Source organism: Lytechinus variegatus, chromosome 5, assembly GCF_018143015.1.
Source record: "Lytechinus variegatus isolate NC3 chromosome 5, Lvar_3.0, whole genome shotgun sequence".
NCBI lineage: Eukaryota > Metazoa > Echinodermata > Echinoidea > Temnopleuroida > Toxopneustidae > Lytechinus > Lytechinus variegatus.
Genome location: NC_054744.1, coordinates 9,876,430 through 9,895,233, shown reverse-complemented (window position 1 = coordinate 9,895,233; position 18,804 = coordinate 9,876,430). Strand labels below are relative to the sequence as shown.

The 18,804-nt window shown below is 36.0% G+C and overlaps 1 protein-coding gene across 5 annotated transcripts in view; it reads left to right on the top strand.

The window, feature by feature from the left end:
- Nucleotides 1-18,804, top strand: part of LOC121415232 (ras GTPase-activating-like protein IQGAP1) — a 153,867-nt gene that overhangs the window by 38,552 nt on the left and 96,511 nt on the right. For all 5 annotated transcript variants that reach the window (XM_041608409.1, XM_041608413.1, XM_041608410.1 and 2 more), the window contains exons 4-5: nt 6,963-7,040; nt 11,845-11,921. In XM_041608409.1, the coding sequence (XP_041464343.1) occupies nt 6,963-7,040; nt 11,845-11,921 (155 nt within the window). The remainder of the gene's footprint in view (nt 1-6,962; nt 7,041-11,844; nt 11,922-18,804) is intronic.

The window sequence follows — 18,804 nt, the reverse complement described above, 5'->3', positions numbered from 1 at the left end:
TCAACCAATCATAATTCATTACATATCCAATATCAGAATATTCCTGAATTTGATCTGAATATAATAATGGTTTATTTTAGCTAGACGGATGCGATGGCCCCGGTCTTCTGTCTTCGTTTTCCAGACACCCAACAACAGGTCTGGAAAACGAAGATCGAAGACCGGGGACATGCGTTATGTCAATGGTGTGAAATTTTAATGCCAGCTGAGCTGAGCGCGATATATTGCTCAATCAATTATCATTCACATCACGATATCCATATTAATCATTAACTTATCAACCAATCATAACTGATTACATATCCAATATCAGAATATTCTTGAACTTGATCTGAACATAATACTGGTTTATTTTAGCTAGACGGATGCGATCCCCGGTCTTCTGTCTTCGTTTTCCAGACACCCAACAACGGGTTTGGAAAACGAAGATCGAAGACCGGGGACCCACGTATTGTCAATGGGAGAACATGTGTAGGGGGCAAGGTCCAAAGTCCATTCTAACCCGCGCACGTGTTTTGTACACACTTTGCACTGCTTTGTACACACTTCGTGCGTGAACTACAAACGCTTTCACACGAGTGTGATACGTGTCCCCGGTCTTCGGTCTTCTGTCTTCGTTTTCCAGACACCCGCTCACCATCTTATGAAAATGATACTGTAAATATTAGAAACAATAGAAACCTCACCCACAAGTGTATTAAACTTTTTATAATAGGTACAATTATGTATAATGAAATCAAACTTGACCATGAGAAGTTTCTGATGAACTCCAAAATTAAATACCATCTTCTCCCTATTGCATTCAAGTTAGGGTAAAAAATATTTCTGTTTTCTATTAAATATTTATTTTTGAGACATAAGGTGTACAGTATGCTCTGCCATTTTTTTTTTTTGGGGGGGGCATCGTGGTCTAGTGGTTCTGACTCTCGCCTTTGAAACAGAAGGTCGTGGGTTAGAATCCTAGCCATGGCGTGTTTTCCGTCAGCAAGAAATTTGTCCATACTGTGCTGCACTCGACCCAGGTGAGGTGAATGGGTACCCAGCAGGAGTAATTCCTTGAAAGCACTGAGCGTCGTGATGGTAGCTTGAGCTAAAAAGCCGGGGTAATAATAGCAGTGCTTTATAAATCCAGCTATTATTATTATTATTACTTTCACAACTTAAGTAATTTGCAGCATTGTAAAGCGATGACATTGCATTGAATGTAAATTTTCCAGGGCTCTTCGAGCATTCCGGGCGGGGGGGGGGGTGAAACTGCCCTGAGCCCCCGTATATTTCTATTCCATGGGTGTACAATGAATTCTGGTGGTGTGAATGAGGGGTATATACCGAACCACACCAGACATATCATCAGCCAAGGCTAGTCCTTGTGGTCATTGTTAATTGTTTTTATCTCTAGCTCTAATTTGAAAGGGCAGTGGATAGACCAGAGGGATTAGCTTTTACAAGTGCAGTGAACTTGAGCAAGATTCTTTTCGTAGATCTATGCGGAGAATTAAAGAGAATATGAATAGCAAACATAGGCAGAATCACATTTATTTCATTCAGCAGTGACAAGTGTTAATCTGGTTCTAAACTTAATTTTATACTACATTTGTAGGCCTTTATGAAAAGAAGCATGCTTTCTTTAATTTAATTTGATTTTTCATGGAGACCCAATTTTGTTTCTAAATGAGGCTGCCCTTACCATGACATAATGTGATGCCTTCAAGTTCGTGTACATTACAAAAATAAAGGCGTACAGAAGAGGTTTTGAATTTTCATCTACCCTTTGGTGATCTATTGTTTGGTGCAACAATAATACTGATGATGATATGTCCATTTATATTGCACAGTTATTATATATATGCATACACTCAACTGTGCAGTGATACTTGATACCCTGGCCGTAGCTGAGAAGCCATTTCGGCACTAACTTGTCAAGGAATAAATCCTACTGGGTACCCATTTACCTCACCTTGGTCCAGTGCAGCACAATGTGGGTAAATTTCTTGCTGAAGGAAAATGTGCCATTGGCTGGGATTTGAACCGACGTCACTCTGATTGAAAGACGAGCAGTAACCACTAGACGAGAACACACCCCAACTTGAATAATTTCTTTTGTTCAGTTTTTCTTGGCAAGGCATAAATTAAAATTTTATACAATCATAGGGTGTAACCCCCCCCCCTGCTACTCGTGCAAGTTTCCCTGATGATTTTTGTGTGAAAGGAATCTACACGTACACATGTATTTCATAAATTTGGAGAATAGAGAGAACACACCAGCTCAGTACACAGGAACAAACCAGAAGTGGAAAGTCTTATCTGATTTGCAAGTGATTCCTGAGAAAGTTGAACACACCTGACTTCTCAAGTCAGTTACCATGCAACAAACTCACTTCCTGTTGATTCTTTGTCTTCCGCCGAAATGGATGAAAATAGATGTTACCATGGCAACGGACTACAGAGAAGGTAGTTTGCGTCTTGGTGATGGCACTCCGAGGAGCTGCCTCAGACACTTTCCTTGTTGCCCTCTCTGTCCTGTTGGGAGATATGATCTCTGATCGCAGGCGAATTGAAGCATCACAACTCTCTAAGTAACAAATAAATCATGTGTTTCAAAGTTGTTTTCATTCATGCTCTTTTTTCAACTGAGCATTTAGATTAAAGATATGAATTTGTCGAGTTGAGTAGCCTCATTTGTTACATCCAAGCTTGGTGACAAGCCATTGTATGAAATTAGGGGGAAAGTCAATGTTTTGTTTTAATGACCAGATATGTCATCTGATGTCATGTCCAACTCCCAGTGTTTTTATAAAAATGATGATGACAATAATTTTATTTACTGCTACTACTACTACTACTACTACTACTACTACTACTACTACTACTGCTACTGCTACTGCTACTGCTACTACTACTGCTGCTACTACTACTACTACTACTACTACTGCTACTACTGCTACTACTACTACTACTACTACTACTACTACTACTACTACTACTACTACTGCTACTGCTACTGCTACTGCTACTACTACTACTACTACTACTGCTACTACTACTATTACTACCACTAATAATAATAATAATGCTAGTAATAATGAAATTGTAATCATAATAATGTTAATAATAGGCCATGCGTTTTAAGTTGGGCCCGCAAATAGGTGGTATCGTTACATTTGCACGACAAGCACAGAAATAATTAATGGTATAAAACTTGAAATACATGTGCTACATGGGTCTATTTGGTATCATATTAAAGGGAATCTTTATACCAATTACTTAAAAGAAAAAGAAATACTTGAGATTACTTCGTTTACTAGTAATTAGCAGTTATGTAACATCGATTGGCCATTTTTGCATGGTGGTAGACGAGGGGAGCATGACGAGGGGAGCATAAATTTTCACTTCATTAAGAAACTAAATGTGTAACATCACAGTACCTAAAATATGTAATAGTTTTGGAGCTCACTAGCTTATTCTTCAGTCATAAGTGGGTCAAATTTGAACTTTTAAGTTTAAAGGGTACCTAATTAAGCTAATTAGTTTAATTAATTGATGTAAAACATGAAATTAACATAATCGAAATTGTGACTGTCTGATGTATAGGAAATAAGGAGAGATAAAATACAGTTGTGGGTTACACCTTGAATAAAATTAAGAAGCTGCATAAATTTCAAAAAGAAAAGCACAAACTAATTAAAGGCTTCAGAGATAAATCAATTTATTGTTTTAATAATTATGACCTCATGGTTTCAATATTGAGAGCGTAGACTGATAGTGATAACTTTGTGTCAGAATCTTCAGATTACTCTGGTAACATAATAGATACAAATACACCTTTTATGCAATTTTAATTAATGAAAACTTGTTTGTTGCAATAAAGTCCTCATCTGATTCTATTTACTTTTTTCTTAATGTTACATCACACTGCTTCTATAAATCAGTAAATGACACATATTTGGCTGGCACAAAAGTGTTCAGAGAATATTTTTCCAAATTATAAAAAAAATAAACAAAAAACTACTTGAGAATGAAACTGGTACAAAGATTAAACAGAGGCAAATGTACCCATAGAAATATGTTCTGTGCATTGACATTCAATTGACCCAGTACCAAGAGACCATGTCCTGCAGAATGTTGAGCAAGAGGGTATATTTAAAATAAAATACTCTAAAATAACATAAAGTATTTTTGCCAGGTGTCTGGATTTATTTATAACTTGTCAGTTGTTTTTGTTGACACTAATTTTAAATAAGCTTGAGCAGTAATGAGAACTTTTCATTGTGCATTCACATTTTTCCTATATTTATATGTTAAACCTGACTCTCAGTTGTCAACCTGTGGTCCACCGGTCTTTGAGCCAAGAGGTGACAAATCCCACAATTTGAGTCAAATGAAATAATTTTTAATTCATAATAACCACAGTAAATATATTATAATATACTGGTTAGTGTTTGCAAGTGTATTTATGCAACTAAAGGCAATACTAATTAATGTTTTAGGGGTAAATCAAGCATTGATACATATTTACCCGAAAAAATTGTGATGTGAAATTTGGTCTTAAAAGATGATTGCGCCCAGTTATTTTGGTAGAGTTATCCCCAACAAGTTATATATCACTGGAAAGGTCTCACTCTAAAGAATTGAAATATGCATGTTATTTCCCTATAGGGTGTAAAGTTTATCTGATTCTCAGATTTATTGGGAAGTATGTTTTTTCACAGTTTTCCACATATTTTGACCTTTAACTTTTTATGACATTACCCTATGCCTTTTCTGGTTGCATTTTTGAATTCCTCAGACAATTTCCTTTCAGAATATATATACTTTTATGGGTAAAGGATGTCAAACTTAAGAAAAAAATACAATTGTATAAAATGGTGCGATTTTCGAAGAAAATTTGAGTTGTAACGGAAATGGGCCCAACTCAAAACGCATGGCCAATAGTAATAATAACAACAACAATAGTAATAATTATGAAAATAATAATAAAACAATAAATAATATAAATAAATCTATAGAGAGAAGAAGAATATAAAGGGAAGCTGAAAAAAAAAGGAAAATGATATGCCTTCATTTTAAACTCCCTTCAATATGAGACTTATTTTTGTCTCCAATTGTTATAAAAATATAGGGGGAGATTGTTTCATTTGTCAAGTATATAGATATTGTTGGAGGATTATCTTCTACTGTTCGGTCACTCGTTACCCCTCATTCCCTGTACTTCCCAAAGAGAACCCTAAATATAGTATTTAGTCCCCAAGGCTGTAAGATTCCATTTTATCAGAAACAATCAGGATCAATTTAGGACTGTTGGAGGACGATAACAAACAAAAGTGGAAGCTGATGCGGCTTTCCTTTGCTCCCAAAGGTTAGAATACTTTTCGGTCCATGGGCCGATGCTTTTTAATGTCGTTCGGTTGTATAAATAGACGAGATGAAGATGCTTGCTTATTTCTCTTTTATGAAATTTGCCATGAGAATGTAAGATTTAAAAAATCAACTTATAAAATAAAAGGATGGGGGGGAACAGTTAAGGAAAAATATATATACCTTGAAACGCATGTAAAGAAATGATTCCACCAGAAGAAAAATAGGTCTGTGACATAAAACTATTACACTATTGATCTTATGGCAAATTTTTACAATTGATCATGCACAGTAATCAGTGCAATTAATCATGGAAATCAGTCCCTGATCAACCGGTTGAAGATCTTATTTTGGGACCTGGGGCCATTTCATTAAGCTGTTCGAAAGAGCGACTTTAAGAACAAATGGTGATCCTTTCTTTGGGTAAAGGGTATATTGAATTGGCGATGGTTTAGCGTGTATTATATAAGAAGGGTTCACCGGTTGTTCTTAAAGTCGCTCTTAACTTACGAACAGCTTTGTGAAACGGCCCCCTGGGTGAATTGTTTCTTCTGTTTGCAAGTTATGAGCAACTTTTCTTACGACTGGCAAACCTTTTTTACGCTCTAAATATCACCAATGATATGGTGAACATCATTAACCATAAGCAAGGATCCTCCCCAGTTTTTACAGTCACTCTTAAGTTACAACCAATGCCGGCCGCACAGAAACGTTAGCCTAACAGTAAGCTCAGTCACATCTTTCAGATTGGGAAGCAGAACATTTATTTCATTGTGTACGCAATGCATTGTTGCAACATTAGGCATCGCTGCCACATTAAAGGTTAATTGTAACAGTGTCTCTGTTAGTGCATCATTAGCACTAAAAAACGTTTCTGTGCAGTCATTACAGATCTACGAAAGAGCCCCCAGTTCTATTTCTAGTTTGTCTTTCATGAAGCTGATCATAAGCTACGGGTGACTTTACGCTCAACTGGTGACCCTTTCTTGTGGTAAATGAAATACAGCAGATTTTTATAGGCGTTAATGTAGTTCCTAAGAAAGGATCATCAGTCATTCTCTAACCTACACCTGGGTCCCGTAACAAAGGTTTAATAGTGATTGATCATACGCTTGATTTTCATGATTGATTGTACATTGTAGTCAATGAATCAATCGTAGAAAAATGTTCTATGATCATTGCTAAGTTTTGTGTTACAGGCCCCCAGGTCTATACAGCACTCTTGTGTGGTTTAGTTGACTTTCTGATTGTATTGGGTATTTTTATTATGTGTTCAGAACACAAATATTAAAGAGATTATATTTAGGATTTTATCTGATTGAAGCATATACAATATGTGTGCTACTTAGGGTATTTTTGCGTGCATGCGATGCACAAAAGTATGGTGTTAATGGCGTTCTTGCACCGACATGACAGTATTTGAATGAAATTTAAGTGCATTTTGCAGATGCTGCTGCTTCCGATCAAACTCACAAAAATAGAAAATGTTATTACGCCTTGAAAAATAATGATCAGATAATGTTCTACTTTGTTCCTTTCACATTAATTTTCCTGTATGTTAAACCTTTTTGTTAGGTTTTTATTTTTTTTTTTATTTTTTTTTTTAGGCCAAAGGACTTCATTTTAGACACACAGATAACACAGTGCAGTGGATCAGAGCCATGGAGGTTGTTGGATTACCATCGGTAAATATTTTTAAATTCATTTTCTTTAAAGAGTAATTAGATAATGAATACTTTCATTTTTCAAGATATATCATTTGATATAATAATGGTGATGGTGATGATGATGAACTGATGATGATGAACTGATGATGATGATGATGATGATAATGATGTTGAAGACGACGATGGTGATGATGATGATAGTGATGATGTTGATGATGACGATGGTGATGATGATGATGATAATGGTGATGATGTTGATGATGATGGTGATGATGTTGATGATGTTGATGATGATGGTGATGATGATGATGGTGATGATGATGATGGTGATGATGATGGTGATGATGATGATGGTGATGATGATAATGGTGATGTTGATGATGGTGATGATGATGATGGTGATGATGATGATGATGGTGATGATGTTGATGATGATGATGGTGATGGTGATGATGGTGATGATGATGATCATGATAATGGCAACTTGTATTCATAATTGGAAGTACATGCCACTCAGTTTTAGTTTGGTATTCCCAATTCAATTCAAATAATAAATCAAGTTCAAGGTAAGCGATTGAAAAATGCATTTAAAAATAAGCAGCTGAGAAGCTGAACAATATGATTTAAACTGGTGCTTGAAAAGGCAAGACATTGCTTTTATTTATGATACCAATCAATAAATTATAGAGATCCATTGCTGTTTGAAAGTGCAGTATCTTTTATCTTTTCAGTTTCTGTTAAATGTACAATTACAAATTTATGCTCTCGAGTGTGCCATTGTTATACACGTACGATTCACTTTACTCTGAATGGCATTTCCTTTGTTAAAAGAAGTACCCTATTAAATATCCTGCTACATAATAGTCTTCAAGTGTTAATGATCTGAGGTCTAATTGTTTGGGGAAAAATAACCAGTTATTAGAAATTTGATGAAGATAATGGTTAAGTTGTTCTTGAGTTACAAATTAATCTATTTCCCAGTGCTGGTTTTCAATTTGAGAAGTTTCAAAAGGAAAACAAATACTTGATCACGAATGCACTTCATAGTTTATCTGGTCATAGTAAGGAGAGGGCTTAAAGGGGAAATATATTCAGATTACATGTAGGAACAAAGTAAATTCAGTTGATGGATGTGAGGTACATTATGATTAATTTTGGAGGTAGAGGTTACAACTAAACTTTGCATCAGTAGGTGGTTTCAGACTGCCTTGAAGTTCGCCACATCCAGGTATTCTCTGATCGGGAAATTTACCCCGATCAGAAAATACCAGGTATTTTGGTAATGTGAAGCAAACTAAGCGTAATTTCTCCAAAAGAAAATACCCGCTATATATTAGGTACTTGGCGAAATTACGAGAACTTTCGTGGGGATTTTTCCAAGGTCGAAGGTATTTTGGCGATGTGAAAGCAAATTACGGGAACTTTTAGCCCAGCGTGTCGTTGGGCGCGGCGGCGTGGGTGGCTGCTGGGCTAGTGATTTTGAATCTCGCGCCTTACCTGCTTACCTGCTCAGACCATACTGCGCATGCTCATAACTTCGGGAACTTATCCCGAAGGATGTGTTTCGGGGCGGTGTGAATGCAGGAATAATTAACGTATTTTTTAGCCTTAAAAAGTTCTCGTAATTTAACGGGGATTCTTGTGATCGAGGCGGTTTGAAACCACCTACTATTGAAAAGTAAACCATGTATTGAAAAGTAAACATGGAAGATATTGAAATTTGATATTTTCACAAAGATGTTTGAATAAGACATTTTTGAACCGCGTTTCCGGGGGTTGCAAGTTTGGTCTAAAAAGTTGGGTAAGACTTGAAAGAAAAAAGGTCATGAAACAATTCATTGCCATCTTTCCTAATGGCTTGATCATAAAAAATTTGGGGATTTAACCCCCCCCCTCATCGGGGATTCAGCTTGTTTGAGAATAGCTTGCTCCTCCCTACTTTTTCCATTGACTGATCAATGCCTTAAATTTGAACTTCTCCTTTGAAGTCAGCCCTTTGGCAGTGAGCCATTGCCTATTTTAATTGCGTTTCAATCTCAACATCCTACTCAAACTGGGTTCTTAAAAAACTAGTCCTTGAATAAATCACACCCTTACCTGTAATGCAGGGTGGACCTCAGACAAACTAATGCTGTATCTGTTGAGGTTCATTTTATTCTAATCATGATGTTATGGCAGATCATAGTTTGATAATGACCTTCGTAGCTCTTTTGATTGTGTTGAACATTTAAACAGGAACATCAAAAATTAGGGGTACTTTTGTGCAGTGGGCCTGTGTATGATTACACAATAAGACAAGAGTGAGGACAGTTTGTATTTTTTTTCGTTTTTTTTTTTTTTAGTCCTTTTCTGGCTAATTTGGTAAGTAAAGTAATCTCAGGCCCCAAGTGTTGTTTTTTCTGAGTTGGAAGATGTACATTTCTTATGATCCATATTCTTGGATTGAACCCCTCTTTAGGCTATGGTCACAACCCCCCTTATTAGCCTGTTCGATGACTGGGAGATGAGTTTTTAGCCAATTTCACCTGGGCACAGAGCGGCGGCCATCTGGGCACCACTGGTTTTGGGGGTATCGCTCGGTCATCGCTCAAGAATTAGCACGGAGTTAAAATTTTGGAGGCACATGCTCTTCACTCACTGCCTTGAATACGTTCGGTGCCCGGGTGGTCGCTGTCCGAGTGCCAACGTAATCAAGTGGTCAACATCGAATGATTTTAATAGGCATTGAACTTGTTGGATCAAAGGCTGTCGAAGGTCACCGGCTGGTCTCCGGCCACTGGCTGCTCAGAGATCGGTCGATGATCTTGCCGCGAATTCAAGATCGGCTGGGCGATTACTTAAAAATAGGCCAGTGGCCGATGGAAGACCGCCCGGGAATCAGTAGGTCATTAGCCGATCACTGCTTGGACACCAAACAGAAAAGTTCCCCTGATTTGACCCAGATTTGGCCTCGAGTATATAATGGGTAACCTGCAGCTCGCTAGACTTCTAGAAAAAACTGTTGTCTAAATTGTCGCATAATTATTTTCCATCAATAAATGAGGGAAAATATATACATGTAATTTGTGAATTTATGGTAATGTTTACATAAATTTGTACTAGTTTAGTGAGAAGCTTACAAATACAATATTTTACCAGTGTAGATTTGATTAAGCAAATTTTCTTCTGATATTTATTATTTATTTTGATTGGGGTTTGATCAAAGGTTTATTGACTCATACTCTCTAAATTCCATGGATGTTATCTGGATCAGCTGTGAATGGTGATCAGTCAAATATTAGATTTAGTTTAAATCCTGTGGATTATAAAGCTAATAGATTTGAATTTAAATGTTCTGAGATTTAAAAGTTAAGTGAGATAATACATGAGGGCAATGGGCGATTTTACCCTCATAACTGCTGAAATCGCCCCTTAAATTCCCTTCAAAATGCTTTTGGGCAACCATTCTTTCTAGAGTCGCCCCAAGACCTTTCACAAACTATATTCAAACTTATTTAGAAAATCAACAATCTAACTATGGCAGTATAATGATATTTGTTTTTACTGCAAAATCGCTGGTTGCCTCTGAAAAGTAGCCCTTAACCTGAAAGAAGTAGCCCCCTAAATTCTGCAAGTGCCCCCAATATGAAAAAAAAGATGGCCCCTAAGAAACAAATATTATTTCCTACCCTCATGAGTGTTAAGAATAAATTCAAAGTTTGGCTGTTCACTATTCATAGCTGAATTGGATTTATTTTCATCTCTTCGAATTTGGAGAGTACTTCTCATAGTTTCCTTTAGAATAAAATTGTAAATCTATTTTTAGGGATGGACTAAATCTCATTTGAATATATTCCATGAGAAAATCATAGAATTGCACAAAGTAAGATGGTTTTATCTGAAACTTTCCATGCTTTAGCAGAGTAGACATTTCAATTAACCAAGCAGTGAAATATGTGATTGGTAATGAATTTACCAAAGATCCTGTCTTTAACATTGGTAAATTCCCCTATACCGGTACTTCTACCACAATTTCCAAACAAGATTATATGAAGGCTGCCCCAAAACAGTTACATGTATGTAAATGATGATGATATGAATAAATAATACCCCTCTCATAAACCCAATTATGCGGATAATGGCCGATAATTTAGTCGTAAAATCGGAGGAAGACCAGAGTTAAAGTTATCCGCATTATTTTGATGCTGCTATTATCCGCATTATTTCGATGCTGCTATTATCCGCATAATGGCAGCATAATAGCAGCATCGGGACCAGATTTGACTTTATGAACGCATTTCCAAAGTAATGCAGATAATTACCATGATGCGGTCACAAGGTCACCCTTTTCCAACGCAACCCCATCGGAGGGGGCGTGTGCAGTTGCCATGACAATTATCCACCTTTTTCAGGTCGGGCGATCGTAAAAAAAAGTGCGGATTATTTTCGGAGTTTGTGAACGCAATTTTTATTGAATTATTCGCATTACTCTTAGGCGGATAATTGGAGTATGGGTTTATGAAAGGGGTATAAGTGTTGATATCTTCATTTTTATTTCATTTTTTTTATAAACATATTCCAAATCATGGGATTCTCCAAAATATTTGTGATATAATCTTCATCTCTAGAGTTCTGTTATGTATTCATTTAATGATTTTATTTGTATATTAAAGATAGCACCCAAAGAGCTTATATGAAAGAAAGAAAGAATCTTTGAAAGAATCTTTACAGAAATACAGGATAATAAGGAAACCAAAGGCTAATGGGGATGAGTGTACTCACTAATCAGCTTATAACATCTGTTTAAATCCAATGTTTATCTCTTTTTCTGATTCCCCGACAGATCTTTTATCCAGAAACCACAGATGTGTATGATAGGAAAAACATGCCCAAGACTGTCTACTGCCTCCATGCACTCAGGTAAATCTAAATGACATTTTAATCATGTGAATGTTCTCCCAAATTGGCAACTATGTATTTCAAATTGACAGCAATGATTTGATCATTAATCCGCAACTTGTGATAGAAGAAAAAAAAACATGCCCAAGACTGTCTACTGCCTCCATGCTCTCGGGTAAATGATGTTTTAATCATGTGAACGTTCTTCAAATTGGCAACTATTTATTTCAAATTGGCGACAATGAAATGATAATTCATCTTCATATTGCCAGTTTAACCCTCCCCCCATTCTTAAAATGACAGTATGTACATTGTCTATAAAGAGATTATTAGCAAAGGGTGGGGTTTTATAGAATTATTGTTGACTAAATGCCTTTATTTTTCTAGATAAGATATTTTAAAACTCTAAATTATAACAATTTTAAGAGTTGATTATTAAGGAGCTAGTATTATACTCCTAATTCAATTGCATACTGAGTTAAATCCTTGATTTGAATATGAATTTTTAGCCTTATACTAAAACATGACTTTTTGAACATTTCTATTGAATACTTGGTTTCAAAATTGTGACTGATATTTTATATCAAAACTGAGCTATGCACCCAAACATTTTCATCCTTCATGATCATGTAGCTTTCAGGAATGCTCATTGGTCATTAAAGTTTCCATGACGATGACCAACAACAACGTAATCGCAAACAGCCAAACACCATACCCATGCACTCACTTAATTGGCTTTAGCTGTCCGTTACCAATGAAACTAATTTGAACACATAATAACATTCAATTTATGCATCCATGTCACTTGTTATCTGTTAATGCCAGTCCATTACGCGGAACCTCTAGCGGTAATGAATGCAATTTATGAGCACATTTACAATACTGCCACTTCTGTAGATGAACTTCCCTTCGGTAAATGATGCCTCAAAAGAACCATTTTTTTCCAAAAAATAATATCAAGGAAAAAAATGTTATTTATATGCCTTTGGGATTGGCAACTATCCAACATTATAGGAGAGGGCAAATATAGAATCATTTTTAACAAAAGCATGTCTTGTAAAATGAAGATGAAGACAAATTGGAGTTAAAGGAAAAAGTTTTTTGGTATGTTTTCTGGAAAAAATTAACATGATTAATTGATTATATCTATTTACAAGATTGGAATGAGTTTAAATACATGTAAGTGCAAAATACACAAAAAATAAAATAAAAAAAGATAAAGGCATATGTAAGGCCAAGTAAAAAAAGAAAGTAGTTGATCGTCCGGGTTTTTTGAGAGCGGTGATGAGGGAGGTCCTTACTATTTGCTATCTTACTATTTTTTTTAAAAACAAGGAGGCATTTTCTCGGCCCGTTTTTTTTATATCAGTGATGAGGGAGGTCCTTACTATTTAATATTTTTTTTGCTATTTTTTATTCAAATGGTTGTCGGGCCATGTCAAGCTCGAAATATGTGATCGATACATGCTCAATATTAATAATAAATGAGTAGAAATGTATATATATATATATATATATATATATATATGCATAAATATACAAGCAATTGACTGGAAATCTATATGGAAAATGAATTGTGCGATAAAAATCTATTGATGTATTTATATTGATGTATACCGGTACTGTATTGTTGTAAACAAAACGTTCATGTCAAGTGAATGATTTAAACATTATTCTATATCAATATGTATATTGTAAAGGTAAAAAATGCATGGGGGTGGGGTCATTTTTATTACAATGGAGCCATGTTTAGTTTTCCAGAGCCAATCTCTTTTTTAGCTCTGGGCGTGGTTTCGCATCGCAGTTTTCCAGCTGCTTGTATATTCATGAACATGTTGTTTAATACTGTTCAATTTTTATTCATTTTTTAATTGATATGAAATGTTAAATGATGATCGAATTAATTGTTAATTGTTCACATAATGTTTATTATTTCATGTTTGTAACTGTGTTAGTTTTACAATTTTCCATCAAATTAAATAGCTCAAGGAAGATAAATTTTTATCAAATTTGAACAGAATTTGCACTTCTTGGAATCCCATTACTGATTTTCAATCTTCATAAAGAAATTTAAAGAAATTATTTTTTTTGATATTCAATGCACTAACTGCTGACGTTAAAAAACTCAACTGATTTCACAAATTCACATGTTGCGCCAGCACAGTCAATAACATCATCCCAGCACACAAGTCATGCATTACCCAACAGAGTCACAACAAGCACAGTCAATCACCGTAACACACATCGAAGGGTAAATTGCCAATTCGTCTACTGCCATCCCGTCCACTCACCACATGGTCTACTTTCATTTCGTCTAATGCCATTCCGTCCAACAACATTTCGTCTACCACCCATTTCGTCCATTCACCATTTCGTCTAATAGCCATTTAGTCTAATAGCCAGTTAGTCTATAGCCAATTCGTCTACAACCATTTCGTCTACCAACCATTTCGTCTAAATCCATTTGGTCTAATGCCAAATCGTCCATTAACCAGTTCGTCCACCGTTCATTTGGTCCAATAGCCATGTCGGCTAATTTCAGTTGGTCTAATATCCACATCGTCTACTTATCAACTCGTCCAATTGCCATTTCGTCTAATAGTCATTTCGTCCATCAACCATTAGGTCCAATAATCAGTTCGTCTACCAACCAAATCGTCTACTAACCATTTCGTCCAATTCCCAAATCGTCCAATAGCCATTTAGTCTAATAGCCATTCGGTCCAATAGCCATTTCGTCTAATACAAATAATTTGCGTTATCCGAGGAGGGGAGCGAAATGACTTTAATACCTTAATAATACACATCTAAATAAACAATTCGAGCGCGGGTCGAAATTTGTGATATTCTGACATGAAAAATGACGTTTTAAGGACTGTTTGTAAGCATTCATAAAGTGGATACATAGGCATTTCGAGGAGGGCAAAGCGTCCGCCCCTCCTTATTGACGGCCCCCAAAAAGAGAAAAGGGTGGGGGAGAAAAAAAGAGAAAAGGGGAAGGAGGGAAAAGAAAACGGTGAATGAGACGAGAAAAAGCTGAAGGAAGGAATTAGACATTGACAATCCACGTCACTATATATCCAGTTTAGAAATGAATATACAAACATGTGCACGGCGAGTTAAAAAAAAAATGATATTTCAGGACACTTTGAACACTCCCTGTAATACAGGATACATAATTATCTTAAAATGAACAATTACTGCAATTATTGCCGAAAATGTTGGTTAATTGACATAAAGAAGTAACAGATTAAGGATTTTTTGAAGGAATTCAAGAAGAGATGGATGTATCATAAATAAAAATGTGAGCGCGCAGCAAGAGCTGAAGCTATTTCCCTATTTTCAGATCTAAAAAATGGGAGATTTTAATCATTTTTCTTTTGTTATTATGTACAGGATACATATCTCAATAAATTATTAATGCGAGCGCGAAGCATGAGATGTTTTCCTTTCCTTTTTTTCCTTTTCTTTCTCCCTCTTCCCTCTTCCTTTTTTTCCTTCTCTCTTTCTTCCCCATTTTTTTTCTCTTTCTCTTCTCCTTTCCCTCTTTTTTTTCTCTCCCTTTTCTTTTCCTCTCTTTCCTTCCCCTTTTTGGCGCCCCCTTTCGCCATCGCCAGTATACCATTCCGTTTTTCCTCGCCCGTATCGTGTATATAACCTCGATAAGACACACATTGCTTCCCCCTTTGGGTGGAAAACACTTCCATAATGCAAAGTAATCAATGACGAACAACACTAGTCAACAGTGATAAAATAAATCAAGAAGTTGAAGAGAATTGGTAATTAATTAGGCCCACAATCGCGAATAGAGTCGACTCGGGTTGTAGAGGGAGCTAGTGCAGCATAGTAGACCAGTATGCGTATTAGACGAAATGAATATTAGACGAAATGGTGATTAGCCAAAATGGCAATTGGACATATTGGCTATTAGACCAAATGGCAATTAGACCAAATGATTGTTAGCCGAAATGAGTTTAGACCAAGTGATAGTAGACCAAATGCAGTTAGACCAAATGGAACATGGACGAAATGAAAGTAGACCAAATGGTTATTAGACCATTTGCCTTTAGACCATTTGGCTATTAGACCAAATGGGAATAGACGTAATGATAGTGGACAAAGTGGCTATTGGACCAATTGGCAAAAAAATACCATTAGACCAAATGGCTATTAGACCAAATGATAATAGACGAAATGGCTATTAGACGAAATGGCTATTAGACGAAATGGTGATTGGACGAAATGGTAATTGGACCATGTGGATAGTGGACCAACTGATGGTAGACGAAATGATATTAGACCATGTGGGTAGTGGACAAAATGGCAGTGGACGAAATGGCAATAAACCCATCGAAGTACAGGTGCTATCACTCACCCAAAAACCCGCCGAAATACAAATTTACGTCATTAAAATTGATTTTTCTGCGCCATATTTCCAAAGCACGCGACGGATTAGTTCAGATTCAGGAAGCGGGGTACCCGAAAATGCACTAAAAATGAAGAAATCCGTGATCTTCCGATCTTCCCCCGAGTTTGCAAACTTTATTTTCTTGCTTATTTATGATGGTATCTTCAAAATTCCAATACAAAACCAAATCAGAATTTTTTTCTTTCTTGCAGTTACAGCGATATCGGACTTTGCAATTGTTTTTGAAGTTGCAAGAGAGATCCCAAAGCACATGAGAGCAAATCGCTCGCCAATTTTGTGATTTTTTTCGCTATTCAGCAGCCATAAAAATAGTAAATATCAAGAAAATTGATGCTGCAATGAAAAAGGGAACATCAAAAAAGGAACATCACGATTTTTTTTTTTTTTTTTTTAGCCAATTTTTGAAAATAGTAAATATCAAAAATTTCCATGCGGCGGCCAAAATAGATGCGCGCGAGGACGATCAACTACTTTCTTTTTTTACTTGGCCTAATAAACATTGATAAAAAATGAGGCATTAAGAAAAGCAGACATAAACCTCTTATCTCTACAACAAAAAGAGTGAGGGGATACCCCTGGAAAAGCCTCGCTAGATTGTAAATTCAAACAACCAGATGAAAGGGGGAAGTTTCAAGAGCTCGATATCAAGCACAACCAAATTTAATGCAGTCACAGATCAAGAGTCGAAAACCATATTCAAGTATGACTCCCAAATATGATAGCGAATTGTGTTTTAAAAGCTTGAAATATCAAAAGCTTGTCTGACAAGATTCCTGATATTGTACTCTGTAGTTGATTCACGAAAGTCCAAATTTTGTTAATATTGGAACCCCAGGAAAACAATGAATTTTTAATATTCATAGATCACAAAGTACATGTATGCTTCTATGTCATTTCTTCATCAATTTAAATTTTATATCCTCAATTTATGTCAACAACATAGTTTACTACAATGTCAACTGGGCTGAAATTAAAATTGTGTTAAATTTTGTTGCGAGATGCCGGATGAGCACCACATCATCGATGTGCTAAGTAAATATGAATAACTTCATGGATTAACATGATTTGTTTTTGGTATGATACAGTCAATGTTATATGAACACATTCTTGTAATGAGTTTTAAAAAAATACTGCAAGAAAGCAAAAAATTTTGTGACATCATGTTATGGAACAGACTTTCATTATACTCCATTCTGTAGTCTACAAGGAGCCCTATTCATACTCCAAATCAAAACCATATGTGTAGTGTTTACATGACCATGACTACATCGTAGTCCTACCTCCCTCCCTCTTTATTTGGCTGGGCTAGAACTAGAAGTGACAAAACTTATGCTTTTTCTACAGTGTACATCTATTTTAGGGCCGTCTGCATCAGCCCGAGTTTTCAAATTAGTGCGCTATTTCTCATTCGGCAAATTATCCCGATCTGAACAATCTTGAGATTATTTGTAATTGAGACGCAATTATCGCACTATTTCGTAGGATTAATCTCGAGATTGCAATACCAAGTCAACTTGGGATTATTTGCAAATTAGCGCGCTATTTTACAAATTACCCTGCTAATTCGCAGGTACAGGCAGATGCACTCAGAATTATTCATTCACGGCGTAATACATCAATGCCGCATTCGAGCAGGAATCGCTCTTCTTGTAATGGTGGAGATGGTTTCTTGAATCTTGAGAATAATCATGAAGAGGGACAATTTGGCTAAAATCTCGAGATTGAGCAAACTCGGGCTGGTGCAACACCGCCTTTTTGTTTTATCCAATCCAATCCACTATTTTTTTTTCATATATGGTAGTGCCTTTTCCTTTTGGTTATAAAATGCTGTCGAGAATTTCATTTTAGAATATATTTAACATTTTGATATTGGCAATAAAGTGGTTAATCAATCAGTGCCATTTTTTTTAATAACTGATTAGGCAAATTCTGCCCATTGCCCCCCCCCCTCAAATGATAGCAGTGGCTGAAAATATCATTATTTTCAATTTGAAGAAAAGATAGATCCTATCCTGAAAGTATTGAATTGAAATTGCCAATGAACTCTGGTCTGGAGGAAGTAGGTTCTGCATACCAGCAATAAACGACATGAAACATGAGATAAGAAGAGATATATTAGGGAGTAGGCTTTACATAGTGTTAATGTACCTAAAGATCGTGGTCCTGTGTATGAGATATTATATGGCAACAGTAAAAGGGGAAGTCTTACAGTTTAAAAAAAATACTACTGTTTATCTTAAAGAACTAATACTTGAGTGAATATCTATAAATACACAAACAATGGAAGAATCGATGCAACTGAAAGATTATATATAATATGTCCATTTATATTATAGCCCAGTTGTAGTTAACTATGCTTGATCATATTATTACCCTGGCTGTAGCTGAGCCAATATTTGGCGCTAAAGCGTTCAAGCAATAAATCCTACTCGATACCCATTCGCCTCACTTGGGTCAAGTGCAGCACAATGTGAA